Consider the following 15,543-nt stretch of genomic DNA (forward strand, 5'->3'; position numbering starts at 1 on the left):
AGAATCTGATCAACAGTTTTATGGCAGGTCGCTAGCTGCACTGATTTACAGAGCAGCATAGTCACAACAAGTACTTGATAGGCCACAGCCATCTTGGGATGAAGACTCAAATGAAACTTGCAATTTGTGAATTCTGGTTCTTTCATAGCCAGGCCAGTTTCTTCTCTGTGGGTCTTCTGAGAGCTTGAGGTCTTGTCTGTATTGCATCGAGGAGTGACCCACAGGGGGCCTTCTCTCAGAGGGGTATTTTTTGTATGAACTTTTTGTACCACATGTAGGATGTTGCAGCACATAAACCATACCTGCAAATGGGAATGGAAGAGCCAGTCAGAAAGGGAACAAACCAGCTTCAGCGGGTGACTTTAAAGGAGGAGGGTTGGCTGTTACATTATAATACTGCTCTGCAGCTGCCACGTGGATTACTGGAGCATCTGCCATCCACAGATCTCCATGCATTAGGCCTTAAAAGAACTCATTTTACAGATAGCCTTTCTGTGCCTCCATTTCCTTAAGTGACTTGTCACAGGCCACAAAGTAGCAGTAGGAAAGCCAGATATTTTCTAGTCAATGCTAACTCCCTCACTTTCAGCCCTCCCAGTGCTGCATAAGTCAGCCAATTTAAACTCTGGAAGCTAAAGTAGTAGTAAATGCATGCTTACCAGGTAATTATGTATTGCATATGTTCATTCCTCAAGGTCACTCTTGTCTGGCCTCCAATGGGTCCTCCTGGAACTGTGCTCCCTATAAGTACAATATGGTGCCACACATTAAAACATGCTTAAAGAATAGTGTTTGTACAACACCAAGCACAATGGGATCTTGGTCTATGGGAATATAAATGAATAGTCTGCATCGCACGTGACTGTTCTAGAATCAGAACTACAGTGGGGGTCGGTCTCTCCCCATCCTATTGCTTACTGTGCCTACAGGTTTCTTGAGTTATTTGGAAAACCTACTGCAGCTGTAGAGTTGATTCTTCCCTGGGAGCTCAATGGTGAATATAAAGCATATTTTTGCTGTAGCAGCAGCATTCTATAACAGGTGCTGTTTTCCTTCTTGAGCCCATGCACATGGAATAGGTGCTCTTATCTCTGCATGGGTGTTGGCTTGGCCCCTTGCTGTATGAATGGAGGTGAGAGCATAGAATTCTCATGCACCTTTTCATACTGAGCTGTCATTCTGCAGTGCTGGTAAACTTATTCAAGACAGTAAACTTGGCAAAATACAGGAAACAAAGATAGAGATGCAATACCTGTGCCTGCTGTCTTGAAATGCCTGAGGTAAGTAATTGGGTCTCTAGAGAAGTGCTCTAAAGTCTATGCCAGTTAGTGTAAAAATGATATTACTTTGCTAAGAAAAATAAGCAAAGTACTTCTGTCAGTTACTGCACTAGGACTCCTCTGCCTCCCACAGGTATCTCAGATTTCAGGGCAAGAGACACACTAGACCAGTCTCAAACTGAGGAGGGGATAGACACATGTAAATTGGAGAAAAGATAGGGGGATCTCGCTCTGTGTCTTACTGAAATCTGCATCGATAAAGATGGGCTCAGCGCCAGTCACCCTCGCCATGGCCTCCAGGTCACGATAATGCCAGCGGTTCTTTTCTATGTTGTTTTCAGGCACAAAGGGCTTCCGGGTTTCTGACAGCCTCACCACCCCAACAAGGTCTATTTCATCTTGGATCTAAAGGAAGGGAAAAAACCAACAGCAGATTTCTCTGCAGCTTATTCCTTTTCAAAATTCACTTGGGCCCGGGTCAATATTTATCCGGGTCATAAAACTCCAGGACCATTCGAGGCCCATAGAGGGGACAACTGGTGGTGCCGCAGGACAAGACAGATGTGTGCGGTGTAGCAGGGGAGTAGGCAGATCAGTATCAGTTTTTCATTTAAAAGAACACTACATTCATTCAAGCCAATGGGATAAAGCCCACCTGCTTTGAGAAGTACAATGTATCCCTCCACTTCAAGATATTGCATAGTCACGTGACCTATTATAGTGCCAAACTCATCTAGTGGTCTTATTTGGTATATTAACAGCTTCTCCCAGACAGTCACAGAGCAGAATTCTAACTAGTGAGGCTTTACTCTGTTTCTCTTACCTGTCCTTTCAGTCTGGTCTCTGGTTTCACCTTCTTTTTAGGGACAAATCCTCGATTGACTAGAATTGTGATCCTATAGTTCCATAAAAACAGAGAGAAGAAGGAAAGGAAAAGTCCTTTCACAAGCAAAAGCAGAACTCCGATCACCTTGCTCTACTTCCTGAACTACATACCAAGGAGAGTAGCAAGCCAGGCATTTGGTTGCCACTTTTTTTAGCCTGTTAAATGTATTTAAAACTCACTGTAATCAACAATTAGGAGTCAAGGCTCAGTGGCTCTACTGGTTATCAGGAACATTCTTATAAGGGGAAAAGAATGATTTATACAAAAAATCCAACTGCTGCAATTCAGCCTTTGGAGGGGAGGAGCAAGCGACACATGCTTCAGGGTTTCAGTTGCCTGGCTGTAGCACAGCAGTAATATACATGATTCTCTAGTTAGTATCTGAACATACCCTAGGTCTGTGCAGTAGAAGGGAGTAATGACATTTGCTCCACTCTCTGGGTTGGATGTCAGCCGTCCAGCTTCTCTGGCCTCTCGTTCAGGATCCACCAATGAACGTGGCAAAACATAGAGCTCCTTGGAGTGGTCGAAATACCCTCGAGTCTTTACAGACCTGTACTCCAGTTCCTTTAGCTCCATGGGGCTGGAGAGAAACATGATGCACTGAGATGAAAGATGCAGTTAGTTCCATAATTTCATTTAGGATTTATCTCCTATGGACCAATTTGCAAGGTGGAAAGTAAAGCAAAGAAGGCATCAGCAACAGTGGAAAGAAGGGGTGGAGGTGGGATAAACATCTGGCTTCATAATTTAGAAGCACAAGAGAAAAGGTTACATCAATTCACGGTAAGATCAGTCAGTAGTATTCTGAGTGCATCCACAGATGCATAAATCAGTTGCCCCTCTTCCATGCCACTTGCACTCAAACATCTCTTCTGTGACCAAGCTAGCCAAACACCAGCCAGAGAGGAGGAGGGTCTGCTTCCTGCTAACACAGCACGTAAATGCCAAACCAACAGGAGAAATTTCCCTTCCCTTTTTAATCCCCAAACTTGCACAAATTGGGAATGCTTTCACACACAATATTTATGGCCGTATGATCTAACAGAACCCTTCTCCCACACTGCTTTCCTCCACCTGAGAAACTGTTTCCATGCTTGGGCAGAAGCCAGGTACTGAACTCATGATCCAAGGCCCTCTGAAATCAATGGGAATCTTTCCTTTGACTTTAGTGGGCTTTGGATCAAATCCCAAGCACGGTCTCTCCTTTAAGTCCCTTCTATGGATCTCATCCCCAGCAATACTTCCAATAGCTTCCTGCCCCGGAGTGGTCATCCTGTGAATCATACTTGTCTGAACTATACTGCAAACTCTACACCACAGGGACCTTGCCTTTTTGCATGTCTTTAAAAGTACTGCATATATTTATGGCACTGCATGATGCCTCTCCCAGGGACGTGCTCCCAATCCCTATTTAAAATAATGGAACTAACATGACATTTACCTTCCTTCCCTTCTTGTCCACATTGCTTTTTGTGGCATCCCTTCATTTGTATGTCATCTAGTAAGCTCCTGGGGGCGAGGATCACGTCAAAAGTTCCTAGCACATAGTTGGAGCTACATAAATAAACAGTAGCATCCCAACTCTCACACTTACTCTATAGGCAGAGGAATGGGCTCTGATGCAACTCTTGACTCCAAATCTGCTATCAATTTTAGCTTCCACTTCCGACGCTGAACCTGGGAATGCACAAATGCACAAGCAGTAGTGCACAGCAGTGTCATATACATGGGAGATGTTTATAATGAGTTTTTGCAAATTTGGAAAGGAAATCCATCTCATCATCAGGATTTTTTTCCTCCATCATGGGTCACATTGGTCTATTACAGGAAAGGTTGTGATATGAAAAGTGAGACCACTACATTTTAGGGAGGAAAAAAAAATATACTGAAGCGTGGTTTTAAGGAAAATGGATCTCCCATCCTCAAACTTGCATGGAATTTACCAATAGACACAAAGAAAAAAAGGCAGGGGTCAAATTTGGGGGTTGGCCAACCTCTATGTTGTCACTTAAGAGGGCCATATCTTTGAGTTAGGCCATGCACCATCCTGAACAGTTCCCACTGCTTCCTAATGCTCAGATATCTCAGGAGAATGAAATGGTGATATTTACCTGCCATGTACCAAGACAAAATGTGGTGAGGGGGATCAGTAAAAGGCCCCACTTGAAGACGACATCCTCTTCAGATTTAGCAGAAGCTGCTGTGGAACTTATATGTCTGCAGGGTCTCAAGCAAATCTCTGGAATACATTAAAATGAGAAACAGGATTTGTGCAGTAAGGACCCAGCTAAATTCCTGCAGGGTTTGCACCATCAGAAACGGAAGGTGAATATGCTCCAAAGCTACCATTCCTTTTGCTTAATGCTAGTCAGCTATTTTATTTACGTTATATAATGTATCTATTAATAGGACACTTGGAGATTTTCATCATCAGAGAGCTTTATAATTAATCTTCCCAGCATTTCTTGAGGTGGGTGAAAGAACTCTATTTATGACAATAGCCTTTTAATTACATTGAATCCTAATACATTTAACATAAAATAACTACTCACTATCAAAGCAGAAGCTGTTCCTTTTTTCCCCCACTTTCCTCATACCAAATATTGTTGCAATGGAGCATGGGTACGAGGCTGCTCAAAATATGACACCTTCTGGAATAAGACAAACGGAGTAGGACCCCAAAAAATTCTTCCTTACCTTTATTTTGCTGAACCAGACCAGAATGTGCTTTAATAAGAGGATATCCCAAAAAATTTCTTCTGACCAAACATTTTGGTATCTAAACAAAATGAGAGACATCTTGTAGCGGCTCTGCTTTGCAATTAGTCCCACATGATAATGGTTGTCAGAGTGACCTTATAAGATGATTTTATTTGCTGGGGAAAAGGTATTGTAGATCTCATCTGAACTATCATCCCTAACTCGTTCTAGTTTAGATTACAATACAAAGAATTTAAAATTAAATTTCAACTGTAGGAATATAGTTCAGTTATGACTGCTCTTTGTCTTCACATCATTCTGTATTAGAAATCTGACAGAACAAGTTAGGATGCTGTTTCTTAACACAACGATTGGGAACATCTTGATATAAATGCCATCAGAGTTCTGGTACCTCATAACTTTTGAGCTTCATTAAATCATGTTCACCATTTAACAGATATGGCCAGACTCAAATACTTAGTCTCCCACCAACATCATCATGTTGGTTAACAACAGATTGACAGCTGTCAGTCATTATTGGTCAGTAGTTTAGAACTACCTTCATTTAGATCTGGACACTACTGGATGGCTTAATCCCTGACACTAGATGTCCCATTTATCTATGTCCTTCAGTCATCTCACAAGCTCAACATCTAATTCATAAAAATGAATAAATTCCGAAACTGGTGCAGTGACTGCAGATGCAAGCAGACCAACCAGGATGCGCTCAGCGCACTAGCCTAAGCTTACATGAAGCCTGGAACATTAACTAAGCGCTTGGGAGGCACAGAGAGCTATTAACGATAATGCAATAATTAACACTTCCTTTTGTGAAGAATGCTCCCCCGTCCTCCCCGGTTGTGTTTCAATGGAATATCTTAACAAGCCTCACTCCGTTTTTTGAGACCTCTCTGTTCGGACAGCTGGAAACAAGCCGCGTCTCTTTCATAATAAGCCCCCCCCCCCATTCCCCCGGCCCGACACCACGAGGGGCCCGCAAACTAGACACCGAACCTAACACCACAGACCAAGCCCGTGGCCCCCATCTCGTCAGCAAACACCGCGCGGCGCCGAGCTCCTCGACAGGGCGAGGAGACGCCTGGCCGGGTGCCAGCGCCCCCTCTCCTCCCTCCCCACCGGCTGCGGCAGGACACAGCGCTCAGCCCCCTGGCCCAGCCTGGCAGCAGAGATCGGGCGAGCCCGAGTCTTACCGGGCAGCCCCGGACCCTGCCGCAGCGAAGGGCCCCGGGCTCTTACCTGGTGGCTGGCCTCGCGCAGCGGCGGCAGCAGCAGCAACCGGCTGCAGCCGGCCATAGCGGCCTGCCGGGGTGACCCCCAGCGAGCAGCAGCTGGGTACCGCTCCCCCACTCTCCTCCCCGCCTCTACCGCTTCCTCTTCCGGCTCCCACCGGAAGTCGGGGTGTCCGTCCGGCCGCTGCTCTCTATGGTTCCGGCTCCCGGAGACTCCGGGCTTCCCTGATTTCCGGTTTGGGCCGTCCCGTGTCCTGGCCGGCTGCCCCCACGTGAGGGCCGGGCCGGAGCAGGGGGAGTCCGGGCTGCGCCGCCCTCCAGCGCCATCATGTGCGAGGTGCCCGCGGAGGTTCAGCGCTTCCTACAGCAGCACCCGGTGCTGCGCCTCGTCGAGCCGGGCAATAAGGCAAGTGGCCGGGCCGAGGGGGTTGTCTCGGTCCCGGGAGCGGCGGGCGGGGTGAGGCGAGCGGCCCGGGGGGGACCCCGGCGGGGTGAGGCGAGCGGCCCCGGGGGGACCCCGGCGCTGGGGAGGGGGCGGGGTGAGGCGAGCGGCCCGGGGGGACCCCGGTGCTGGGGAGGGGGCGGGGTGAGGCGAGCGGCCCGGGGGGACCCCGGCGCTGGGGAGGGGGCGGGGTGAGGCGAGAGGTCAGGGGCGGGGTGCGGTGCGGGGGAGGGGGGCGGTGCCGGGGAGGGGGGCGGCCCCGGGGGGACCCCGGTGCCGGGGAGGGGGCGGGGTGAGGCGAGCGGCCCCGGGGAGACCCCGGCGCTGGGGAGGGGGCGGAGTGAGGCGAGAGGTCAGGGGGGATCTCCAAGTCGGAGGAGTGTTAGCCTGGGGGAGGGTGGTGCAGAACTCATGGGGACGGGGGTTCCCTGCACCCGGCTCAACTCCTCTGGATACCAGCCCAGCAGACAGGGCCCACAGGGTGGGTAGGGGAGGGATCTGGTATCCCCCCCACCCTTGCTCTGTTAGAGAAGTGGTGTTGGGGCCCAAAATGATGTAGATTGCATGGAAGGTCGCTTGGGGGTGTCTGGAGCCGGGGAGGTGGAGGGAGAGACCCTTATGTCTAGCCTGGTAAGAGCCAGAGTATCACAGGGGCCCTTGCACTGCTCCAATAGGCTGTTTTCTTCTCTCCTTTTTGACTGCTCAGGTGAAATGCAGGTTGACAGGTCACGAGCTGCCATGTCGGATGCCAGAGCTGCAAGCTTATACGAGTGGCAAGAAGTATCTGAGACTGATAAAGACAGCAAGAGCATTTGACTACAGTGAATTCGAGCCACACGTTGTGCCCAGTACCAAGAATCCGTGCGTGTCTGTTTTTTCCTTAATGTTCACTTGGAGCTCTTGCTAATGTTAATTGCATGTCCAGTAGGGGAGTGATGCCTGAGTGTTTAAGTGGGTATCCATCCAGTGGGCTGGAAAAGCATTTATAAAGCAGCTGTTGACTCTGAACTAGCCACTTAGAGGTGAAAGACTCATTTCTTTTATATAATAACTTTACTAAACGGTGTGTCTGTTTTTTATTCTCTAGCCATCAGCTGTTTTGCAAGCTCACTCTCAGGCACATCAACAGGCTTCCAGAGCATGTGCTGCGTCATGTCCAAGGAAGGCGCTATCAGAGAGCACTGAAAAAATGTAAGTGGCTCTATCATCTTCTGTCGGGTTTTTTCTCTTCCCATTCTGATCTTTTAATGCGCTCTTCTGCTACACATGTGTAGAGTGTTTGGAAATCCTTCTACAGCGTGGCAGTAATACAGAGCAATGTTCCTGCATGCTTCTCCCAGCCAGGAAGGAAGGGTGACTTCAAAAGTAGAGAGCAATGGTTTCCTATAGTGAACAAATTGGAGTGTCTACTTTAGAGTAGGGATTCTCAAACTTTCCAGTAGTGTGGGTCACACTTTAATTCAGGGATTGTCTTGTAGACATGTTTCCTTCCATTTGTGATTCCCGTAATGTCCCTATGGCAACTATCACTTGCACCGAAAATATTATTAGGGAATTATTTAATATTTTTTTTAGCTGCCCTTAAATACAACTTAGCAGCTGGAAATGAGGAGGAACTGGTACCAAGTGACTAGCCACCTCTCTGCACACCACAGTTTGGGAACTTCTTGGGCCTCACTAATGCAAACCTGCATAACAGCTCGTATCTGTGGGGAATTGTGTTAAGACTTCAGGTCATCTCAAGACTGTATGTGTCTGGCTCTTGACATAGTTGTGTTTCATCAGCAAAGGGACTGGAGGTTGCAGGTTACTGGTGCCAATGTTTACCTTCAGGTAACTTCTTCAAATCCTGCCCAGGTCAGCGGTGACTAAATGTCAACATCTGATGGCTGCTTGATGGCCTGTATGAAATGAGCTGCATATCCCAGTCCAGGTTCTGGTGAGAAGCAGCCACCTCATAAAAACCATCTCCCCTGCAGTTACAGTATCTGTAGGTACGCTTGGCATTCTCATCAGAGAAGCCAAGTTTTGAGTGGGCCAGGGAGACTGAACTACGCTGCAGCCCTTGTAGGTATCTCTCAGTGAGAGTTGGGGCAGTGTGTGTGGGAAGCTGGCATTGGTGTTGCTCATGCTGTACTTCCTCAGTGGACTCCAGTCTGCAGGACTGTCAAGCCTGACACCGTTCACAAACAGTAACTCCCACCTCCCCTTTCCTGCTGCTAGAAACAGAAATATGGGCAGCATGACAAAACCTTAGGCTCCCTAAGTCTGCTTAATGTCTCTCTAGGTCTGTTCATAGATGCTGTTTGCATTTCTGACGTGCTACCCAGCACTGTGCTCTGCTTCTAGTCCATTCTGTTCTTAACAAGACCACCAAATTCTTGAACCACTTGCATTATTTGTGAATGAGCCCTGCCTGGTTTATTTTTAGATGAGGAGTGCCAGAAGGAGGGTGTGGAGTACGTCCCTGCCTGCCTCCTGCAGAAGAGACAGCGGCGGCGAGATGACCAGGCTGAGGGGAGCAGGCAGCCCCGCAGAAAGGGAGAATTCTGGGAGCCTATGTCCAGTGAAGAGGAAGAAGATGAGACAGATGATAGCATGAGCGACCTGTACCCAGGTGAACAAGAGCTTTGGTGTTTTCTGACCATCTTAAAGGCGCACTCTCAGTTTCTATTCCCTGGCTCCTCTTTCTGGTTGGCTACCCGCTGGGAAGCCACAAAGCCAGCTCAGTTTAATGTCAATGTAAACTTTGTTAGCAGCATGGGGGAGGGATGCCTGGAGATAATGTATCGTTGGTTGCAAACAGAAAAGAACAAAACCCTCGGAAAAGAGATGTGGCGTTTCCTTTGCTAGCATTAGAGGGCAGCAGCAGGATTGGAGCCAGCCAGTGATTTTACGGATGTACTACCAGCAGGAGGAACATGCAGGGTACAACATGTATGGGGGAAGGTGGTGATTCCTACACACAGAATCCAGAGTGGGTGGGGGTTACTCTTCTCCAGATCCTGAGCGCTAAATGCAAGTTATCACTGAATCGCAACCAAGACAGAGATTGTACAAGGGGAGAAGCACTTGTCAGCACAGGATCTGCCGGAACCTGCATGCTCACAGGCAGTGTGCACTCCACTGCCTTTCCCAGAACAGTCCTGGAGCCTACAATCCCACTCACCCTGCAGAGGATTTCCTACCAGGTAGAGTGAATTCCATTGAGTTCCTGTCTAAAAAAAGACTGGAGGAGAGGTGGGGTTGTAAGGCTACAGGACTGTGTTTGCTGAATATCCCCTGTAGCTGGGCTAATCAGGGTACTGGGCACTTATTACTGAAATACAGGAGTTATATTTGTCTTCCAAGTGTCTTGGTAGTAATGTGCTGCCCGGTTGTCAGGGATATTCAGCCCTTGCTGATAAAATGACTGGAATCTGGTGCTTCATTTTTGCAAAGTCACCTCCGAGAAAGTTTCCCGTGAAGCCACTGGAGTGAGGCTAAGTCAAAGCAGTAGCCAGAGGAAACTGATCCCAAGTTGGGTCTTACGTTGTGTTTTAGCTGAGCTTTTCCCAGAAAAAAGGCCAGTGGTGCAAGGAGAACGGGAAGGTGATGATGACTTCGTGACAGATAGCGAGGAAGATGTGGCCAAGCCCGCAGAGGAAAACAGCAGCATGAATGGAGAGGAGAGTGAAAAGATGGACGAGACCAGACGAGCTGGCAACAAAAGGGGAAAGGTGAGTACTGTGCTGCCATGCACAGCCACATCAAGGGAGAGTGTTTGCAGAATCAGAGGTGAGCCCGTGTGTGATCCATCTGCTCTCATGTCTGTGAGAGGGGCTGATGCAAGATGGGCTCAGCTGGTATAAAACCTTTTGAGGGATGTTACCTCCTGACCCTGGAAGTCAGTGACTGACTTAGACCCTGAAGCACTGGGATTCTATCCTTTAGTGAACTTGTATCCTGGCTAGGGTAACTGGGGATATTAATACCCATATAAATGTCTAATCCTAGTTTGAATCCTACTGCTCGCTGCCTCAGGAGTGGGAATCTTAGGCCAGGGAGACAGAAATGTCCTTTCGGTCCTAAAATTACTTCCACTACTCCTTTCTTAATCAATCCCCTTTAGAATGTAAAGGTTGATAGGGCAAAAGAGGCCAGACTAAACCTTTTCTCAGTGCTCCTGATTCTGCCTGTGGATCGCTTCACAGGAACAGACATTTTAGTCCTGATCCTGCAGTCCTTGTGCGTTTGGGAAACAGCAGGAATGTACGTTCAGGCCCTGAATGTGTAAAGTGGGTATACGTAATTTCGGGAACATCATTGCTGATGAAAAGGATGATTCTAGAACACAGCCCAGAGGGGAGGTGGATGATTTCCTCCTTGTCTCCCTTCCTCTACCTCAGGGAGAACAGGATCTGTAGTATTTTATGGCTCCGTTCTATGAGGAGCATTTGGTACAGACACGGTGTTTGTTGGGAGAAAGGGAGGGGATGGTCTTTTTTAGATCTTATACAAGGGCTGAAGAGAGCTGGAGGTCAAGTCTTGTCTCTCGCTGGCCCTGTGTCCTCGGTAGCTAGGACAGAGTTTGTACTGACACACTCAGCCTGAAAAAGAAGCTTGGTGTGATGCCTTGTCTGAGCATTCTAGCCCTGGCCACACGCAGTCTTATGCTGGGCCAGAGACATGAAGAGGTTCTTGGAAGGACAGTGCAATTTCTCTCTCTCCACAGCCACAGTTGAGTTCCTTAAAGAAGAAATTTAAGAGTCACCATCGAAAACCCAAAAGCTTCAAGAAAGCAACCAATGGCAAATAAACTTTTCTATACGTGTGAAACAGTAGTTGGCTGGAGCTAGTTCTGTGGCAGTTCTAAATGGGGCAGGGGGGCACAAGTCCCACTGAAAAACCTGGCCTTGGACCTTGCCTACACCATTGTCAGGTTCCAACCATCGGTTTCTGATGAGGGGGCTTTAGTAAGCTGGAGCACAAATGGGTTGTGGGCGTTAGTGCCGAGTTCTGACTGAGATGCCAATGACTGGGTGCCTTATGCTAATATAAAATCTATTCTGTGGCACTTCATTTTTTGCTGAAAGCGGTGGCATTTTTATTGCACTTCCTGCCACACAGGACTCTACTACAGAGACTATTAATATTAATACCAAGCTTTAGCCAGGGAACACCATCCCCAAAGGGTCACCACCCGCGCACTCAAGCTGGATACAACAAAGATGCCATAGTTTTATTTTGATGGTTTCCAAAAATCAAAACATTTTCAAAACACAACTAAGATACAAAATACAGCATAAAATGAGAATTTATACCTATTTCTTTTTCCACAAAGCAAAAAAAAAAAAAAAAAAATTCAGAACACTTTGCAAAGCCAATTGGTAGATTCCATCCAGCCTTCAAGAGAGCATTCCAACCGTTAGAGAAGTCACTGCATCAGTTCTGGAAGATATGTAGTACAGCAGTGCACGTGAGATGCAGCTAGCCTTCCTGCAAAGGACACATTGGCTAAAAAGTCACAGTTTGGGTAGCGTGCTGTTGGGAGGAGAGCAGTGTATTTAAAAAACAAGCCCTCTCCTTAATGCTGATGATGTACTATACTTGCAAGAGCCCTGCTGCAAAGGCTAGTGACGTTTACCTTTCCTAAAGGGGAACATCCATTTTGTGATGCCTGAACTTCCTATGGGGCTGCAGGCAGCCTCTCCAGGAGAGAGGAATTTCATGTATCAGTGTCTGGAATATTAAATAATCCCTCATCCAAAGTGATCAAGCTCCCTAGCTGGGCAGAATGACGGGATCAGCTATAAGGAAGCTAATTAAGGGGTAGTTACAAGACCTGTTTCTACCTATTAACTTATAAATACTTGAATTGTCCACAGCAGCTAGAATGTTTGGAAGAGAATATTGCTGCAGCTAAGGGGCGTGTGGGTATTCTAAACAGTTGCCCGTAGTAACTGCAGTGTGCTAGTCGCTCATATCCTTTATGTATTGAAAGTCAGGAGGAAGCTGAAAGGTCTAGTTTCCTGCACAATGAAGACACAGGCACTGCAAGAGCAGTTGAGGCAAAAAAACCTCTCTCCTACAAAACCTGCTTGGGGCAGGGGAGGCCACAGAGTAACTATTAAATGATTTAAAATGAATTTAAGAAATATCTCCAGTGCTAGTGCTCTCACTGCAGAGGCCATTCTCCCTTACACTGATGTAAATGGCTGAACATTCTTGGAGGTGTTTCTATAGCACCAGCTGCTGAGAATCATGTTTTCCAGGGTAAAGGCAAGACTGTTAAGTTGCACTGTCCAGGTCAATGGGCTTAGCAGCATTCCTTGGGGAGGGAAGCCCAGGAGCTGGCTGCCTGCTGGAGATGCTGAGCTGGGCTGCTCTTCGAAGTGGAGATGTAAGCAGCTACGCTGAAAGGAGCCATTGATGCAGGAAACCAGGGCAGTTAGCCTGCTGAGCTGCTAGTTAAGGTCACAAGGTGAGTGTCTCAGAATCCAAGTCAGTAAGATCAACAAAAAAACCAAAAACGTCAATTTAGTCCACTAGCAGAGGGTGAAATGCCCCTTCCCAGCAGGGATGGATGTGAGGTGAAAGAGGTTACACTGATGGGGCAAAGTCGGGACCTGTTTCCCTTCAGCCTACTTAAACTAAAGAATCATTTCCTCTCAGTGAAATGCACAGCAGGGGGTAAGAATGCATAAAAGTTACCTCCCCCAGCTGTTAAGACACTGCCGAGTATATTCCACTCACTAGAAGTCTTAGCTACTACTGTCAAAAATGAGGCAGATGCCCTTTGAGAGACAGGACTGAGATTCAGTGCAGTAAGGCATCACACAACTGATTTTTGTATGCTGTCTAATACAGGAACAATGGCACTGGCTCAGGAAAGCATTCTCTCCCCCAGCCCATGAGTGTGGGTATTGGGATGCCAGAGCAGGTGCTTTCCCTTGAGAGTTCTGTACCTGCTGTTGCTCAGTGCGGGGAAAAGATTTTGCATCTACAAGAGAGACTGGCAGAAATGGATCAAGAAAGCAAAGGGTGCTCTGGGCTGGAAGATCAGACACTGCTCTGAACCCACTGGTGAGGTGATGTGAACCCTGCATGCATTATGAAATGCTCAGCATTTGAGCTTCTGCCTTTCAGTGCCAGGAACAGGGTCTTTCACAGCTCCACAAATATTAGTTCCACCAGTTACTGCTCAGATTGAAAGAACCTGGAGCCACATTTAGATAAATGCTGATTGGTTGCTGAAAGGAGCTGTCTCTGGGAATCACTTTCTGGCTTGCTTCCCTTTGTTGGTGGGTGGAAAATGCTGAAAAGGATTGATTTTGGCACACTACATTTTAAAATGAAGTCTGTCTTGAGACCCTTCCCACTAACCCACCCCCAACATCTTACTGAAATCTTTCCACCAATATATCACCACCACCCCCTGGTTCTGCTCAGGAAAAGAAATGAGACATTCCATTTTCATTACAGAAAATAAAACCCTCTCTTTCCTCACCTAGAGAAGGATGCAGCTGCTTCTGCCATTCTCTTTGCCCCTCTCTCTCTGTCTTGGGGTGTGGAAAGGACCTTCCCCTTGCTCAGACCTGGGTACATAACACTGTAATTTTTTAAAACCAATGTCTTCACTTAGCGTAACTCTCCAATTGTACAAACAATGCTCCAACCAGCAGCTGGGTTTTATATACACAGAGGATTTTTAGTTCTCTGAAGGGAATGGGGAATTCACTTGTAAGAGTTAAACAGAAAAAATAACCAAACAGCACACTGAATGATACTGCTGTGTATCTGCTCACTGTACTTTAAATTTAAAAGCCATTACTGAAGTACTCAATGAAATGTGGATTCCTTGGGTTAGTTCCAATTCTAGGAAGTTAAAAACAACAACAAAAATAAAAACCTAAGCAATGTTCCTCGAAGTAGGATTTATCATCTATTATCAGATTACTGGTGCCACTGTAAATTAAATTCTCAAGACATCTGTGCCTTTAACAGGGGAAGGTATGGGAGGGGCAGGTACACATAAAATGCTGGCAGTTTTTGTTGAATCCGTAGAGAAACAGTCCTGGACCTAAGCTGTTGTGTCCTGAGAAGCTACACTGCTCCTGTTACCACTCTTTTTTCTTCTCATCCATGGAGACGCCGCCAGGACCCAGCGCTACCACCAGGAGAAGCCCTCCAATGACAGACATGGTCTGGAAGAAGTCGTACTTGAGGAAGTCATGCATGGGCTTGTAGGCCGGGATGGTCCAGAAGGCATTAAAGTAGATGTTGATGGCAAACAGCCAGATGACCAGAGTCAAGGCAGCCAGCTTGGTCTTAAAGCCAATCGCCACTAAGATAATCAGGGCTGTGCCCACGATGTTCTGGAGAATCTGCAGTAGCAGAGGGAAGAGGAAAGAGTAGAGTCAGGGTTATACTCAGCTCTGTTACGGTAGCAGAGAGCACAGACACTGCATACCCAGCTTGCACAGGTATAAATAGCAGTGTAGACAGCAAGCCATAGCACAGGGGGGGTAGAGTGTCCTACCCACCCCAGGGTATAGACCCTGCATAGCCCTCTGCACACCCAAGCCAGGCCACCCACATCTACACTGCTAATTTTAGCAGTGTCATGTCCTGCTACCTCCCCCTACCAGAGCCTTTCCTCGCCACAGTGAAAGCATCTGGCAGCGGGGAGCTGTAGAAGTCTTTCCCCATGGCCAGAACCTTTCACTATGGTGTGTAGCGCCACATGTAGTGCCTGTACTGTGCATGCTGCCGTAAGTGTAGACATGGCCTTAGAGAAATATGCATGTAGCAGGTGTAGTTGCTGCAGACTTGTTCAGGTAAAGGCAATGCAACAGGCTGCTGTAAGAACATAAGAACGGCCATACTGGGTCAGACCAAAAGGTCCATCTAGCCCAGTGTCTTGTCTTCGACAGTGGCCGGTGCCCCAGAGGGAATGAACAGAACAGGGAATCATCAAATGATCCATTCTCAGCTTCTGGC

General features: G+C 47.4%; 3 protein-coding genes across 4 annotated transcripts in view; 1 reads left to right on the forward strand and 2 right to left on the reverse strand.

The window, feature by feature from the left end:
- LOC123352631 (surfeit locus protein 1) lies at positions 1-6,386 on the reverse strand. Its single transcript, XM_044993045.1, has 9 exons — positions 6,127-6,386; positions 4,867-4,948; positions 4,281-4,408; positions 3,764-3,846; positions 2,558-2,749; positions 2,104-2,176; positions 1,523-1,685; positions 660-741; positions 1-302 (listed from the first exon to the last, which is right to left on the reverse strand). Exons 1-9 carry the CDS (start codon positions 6,181-6,183, stop codon positions 236-238), a joined length of 927 nt encoding a protein of 308 aa, XP_044848980.1. The 5' UTR covers positions 6,184-6,386; the 3' UTR covers positions 1-235.
- Positions 6,335-14,436, forward strand: SURF2 (surfeit 2). Of its 2 annotated transcripts, none has more exons than XM_044993043.1 (6): positions 6,335-6,525; positions 7,268-7,422; positions 7,649-7,752; positions 8,993-9,178; positions 10,105-10,280; positions 13,411-14,436. In XM_044993043.1, exons 1-6 carry the CDS (start codon positions 6,448-6,450, stop codon positions 13,495-13,497), a joined length of 786 nt encoding a protein of 261 aa, XP_044848978.1. In that variant the 5' UTR covers positions 6,335-6,447; the 3' UTR covers positions 13,498-14,436. The 2 variants fall into 2 exon arrangements, with proteins under 2 accessions (XP_044848978.1, XP_044848979.1); XM_044993044.1 differs by lacking the exon at positions 13,411-14,436 and adding an exon at positions 11,276-11,379.
- SURF4 (surfeit 4) overlaps positions 11,757-15,543 on the reverse strand; it is a 22,149-nt gene continuing 18,362 nt past the window's right edge. The window contains exon 6 of the mRNA XM_044993041.1: positions 11,757-14,927. Within this exon, the coding sequence (XP_044848976.1) occupies positions 14,661-14,927 (267 nt within the window). The 3' untranslated portion in view covers positions 11,757-14,660. The remainder of the gene's footprint in view (positions 14,928-15,543) is intronic.

Source organism: Mauremys mutica, chromosome 18, assembly GCF_020497125.1.
Source record: "Mauremys mutica isolate MM-2020 ecotype Southern chromosome 18, ASM2049712v1, whole genome shotgun sequence".
NCBI classification, from domain to species: domain Eukaryota; kingdom Metazoa; phylum Chordata; order Testudines; family Geoemydidae; genus Mauremys; species Mauremys mutica.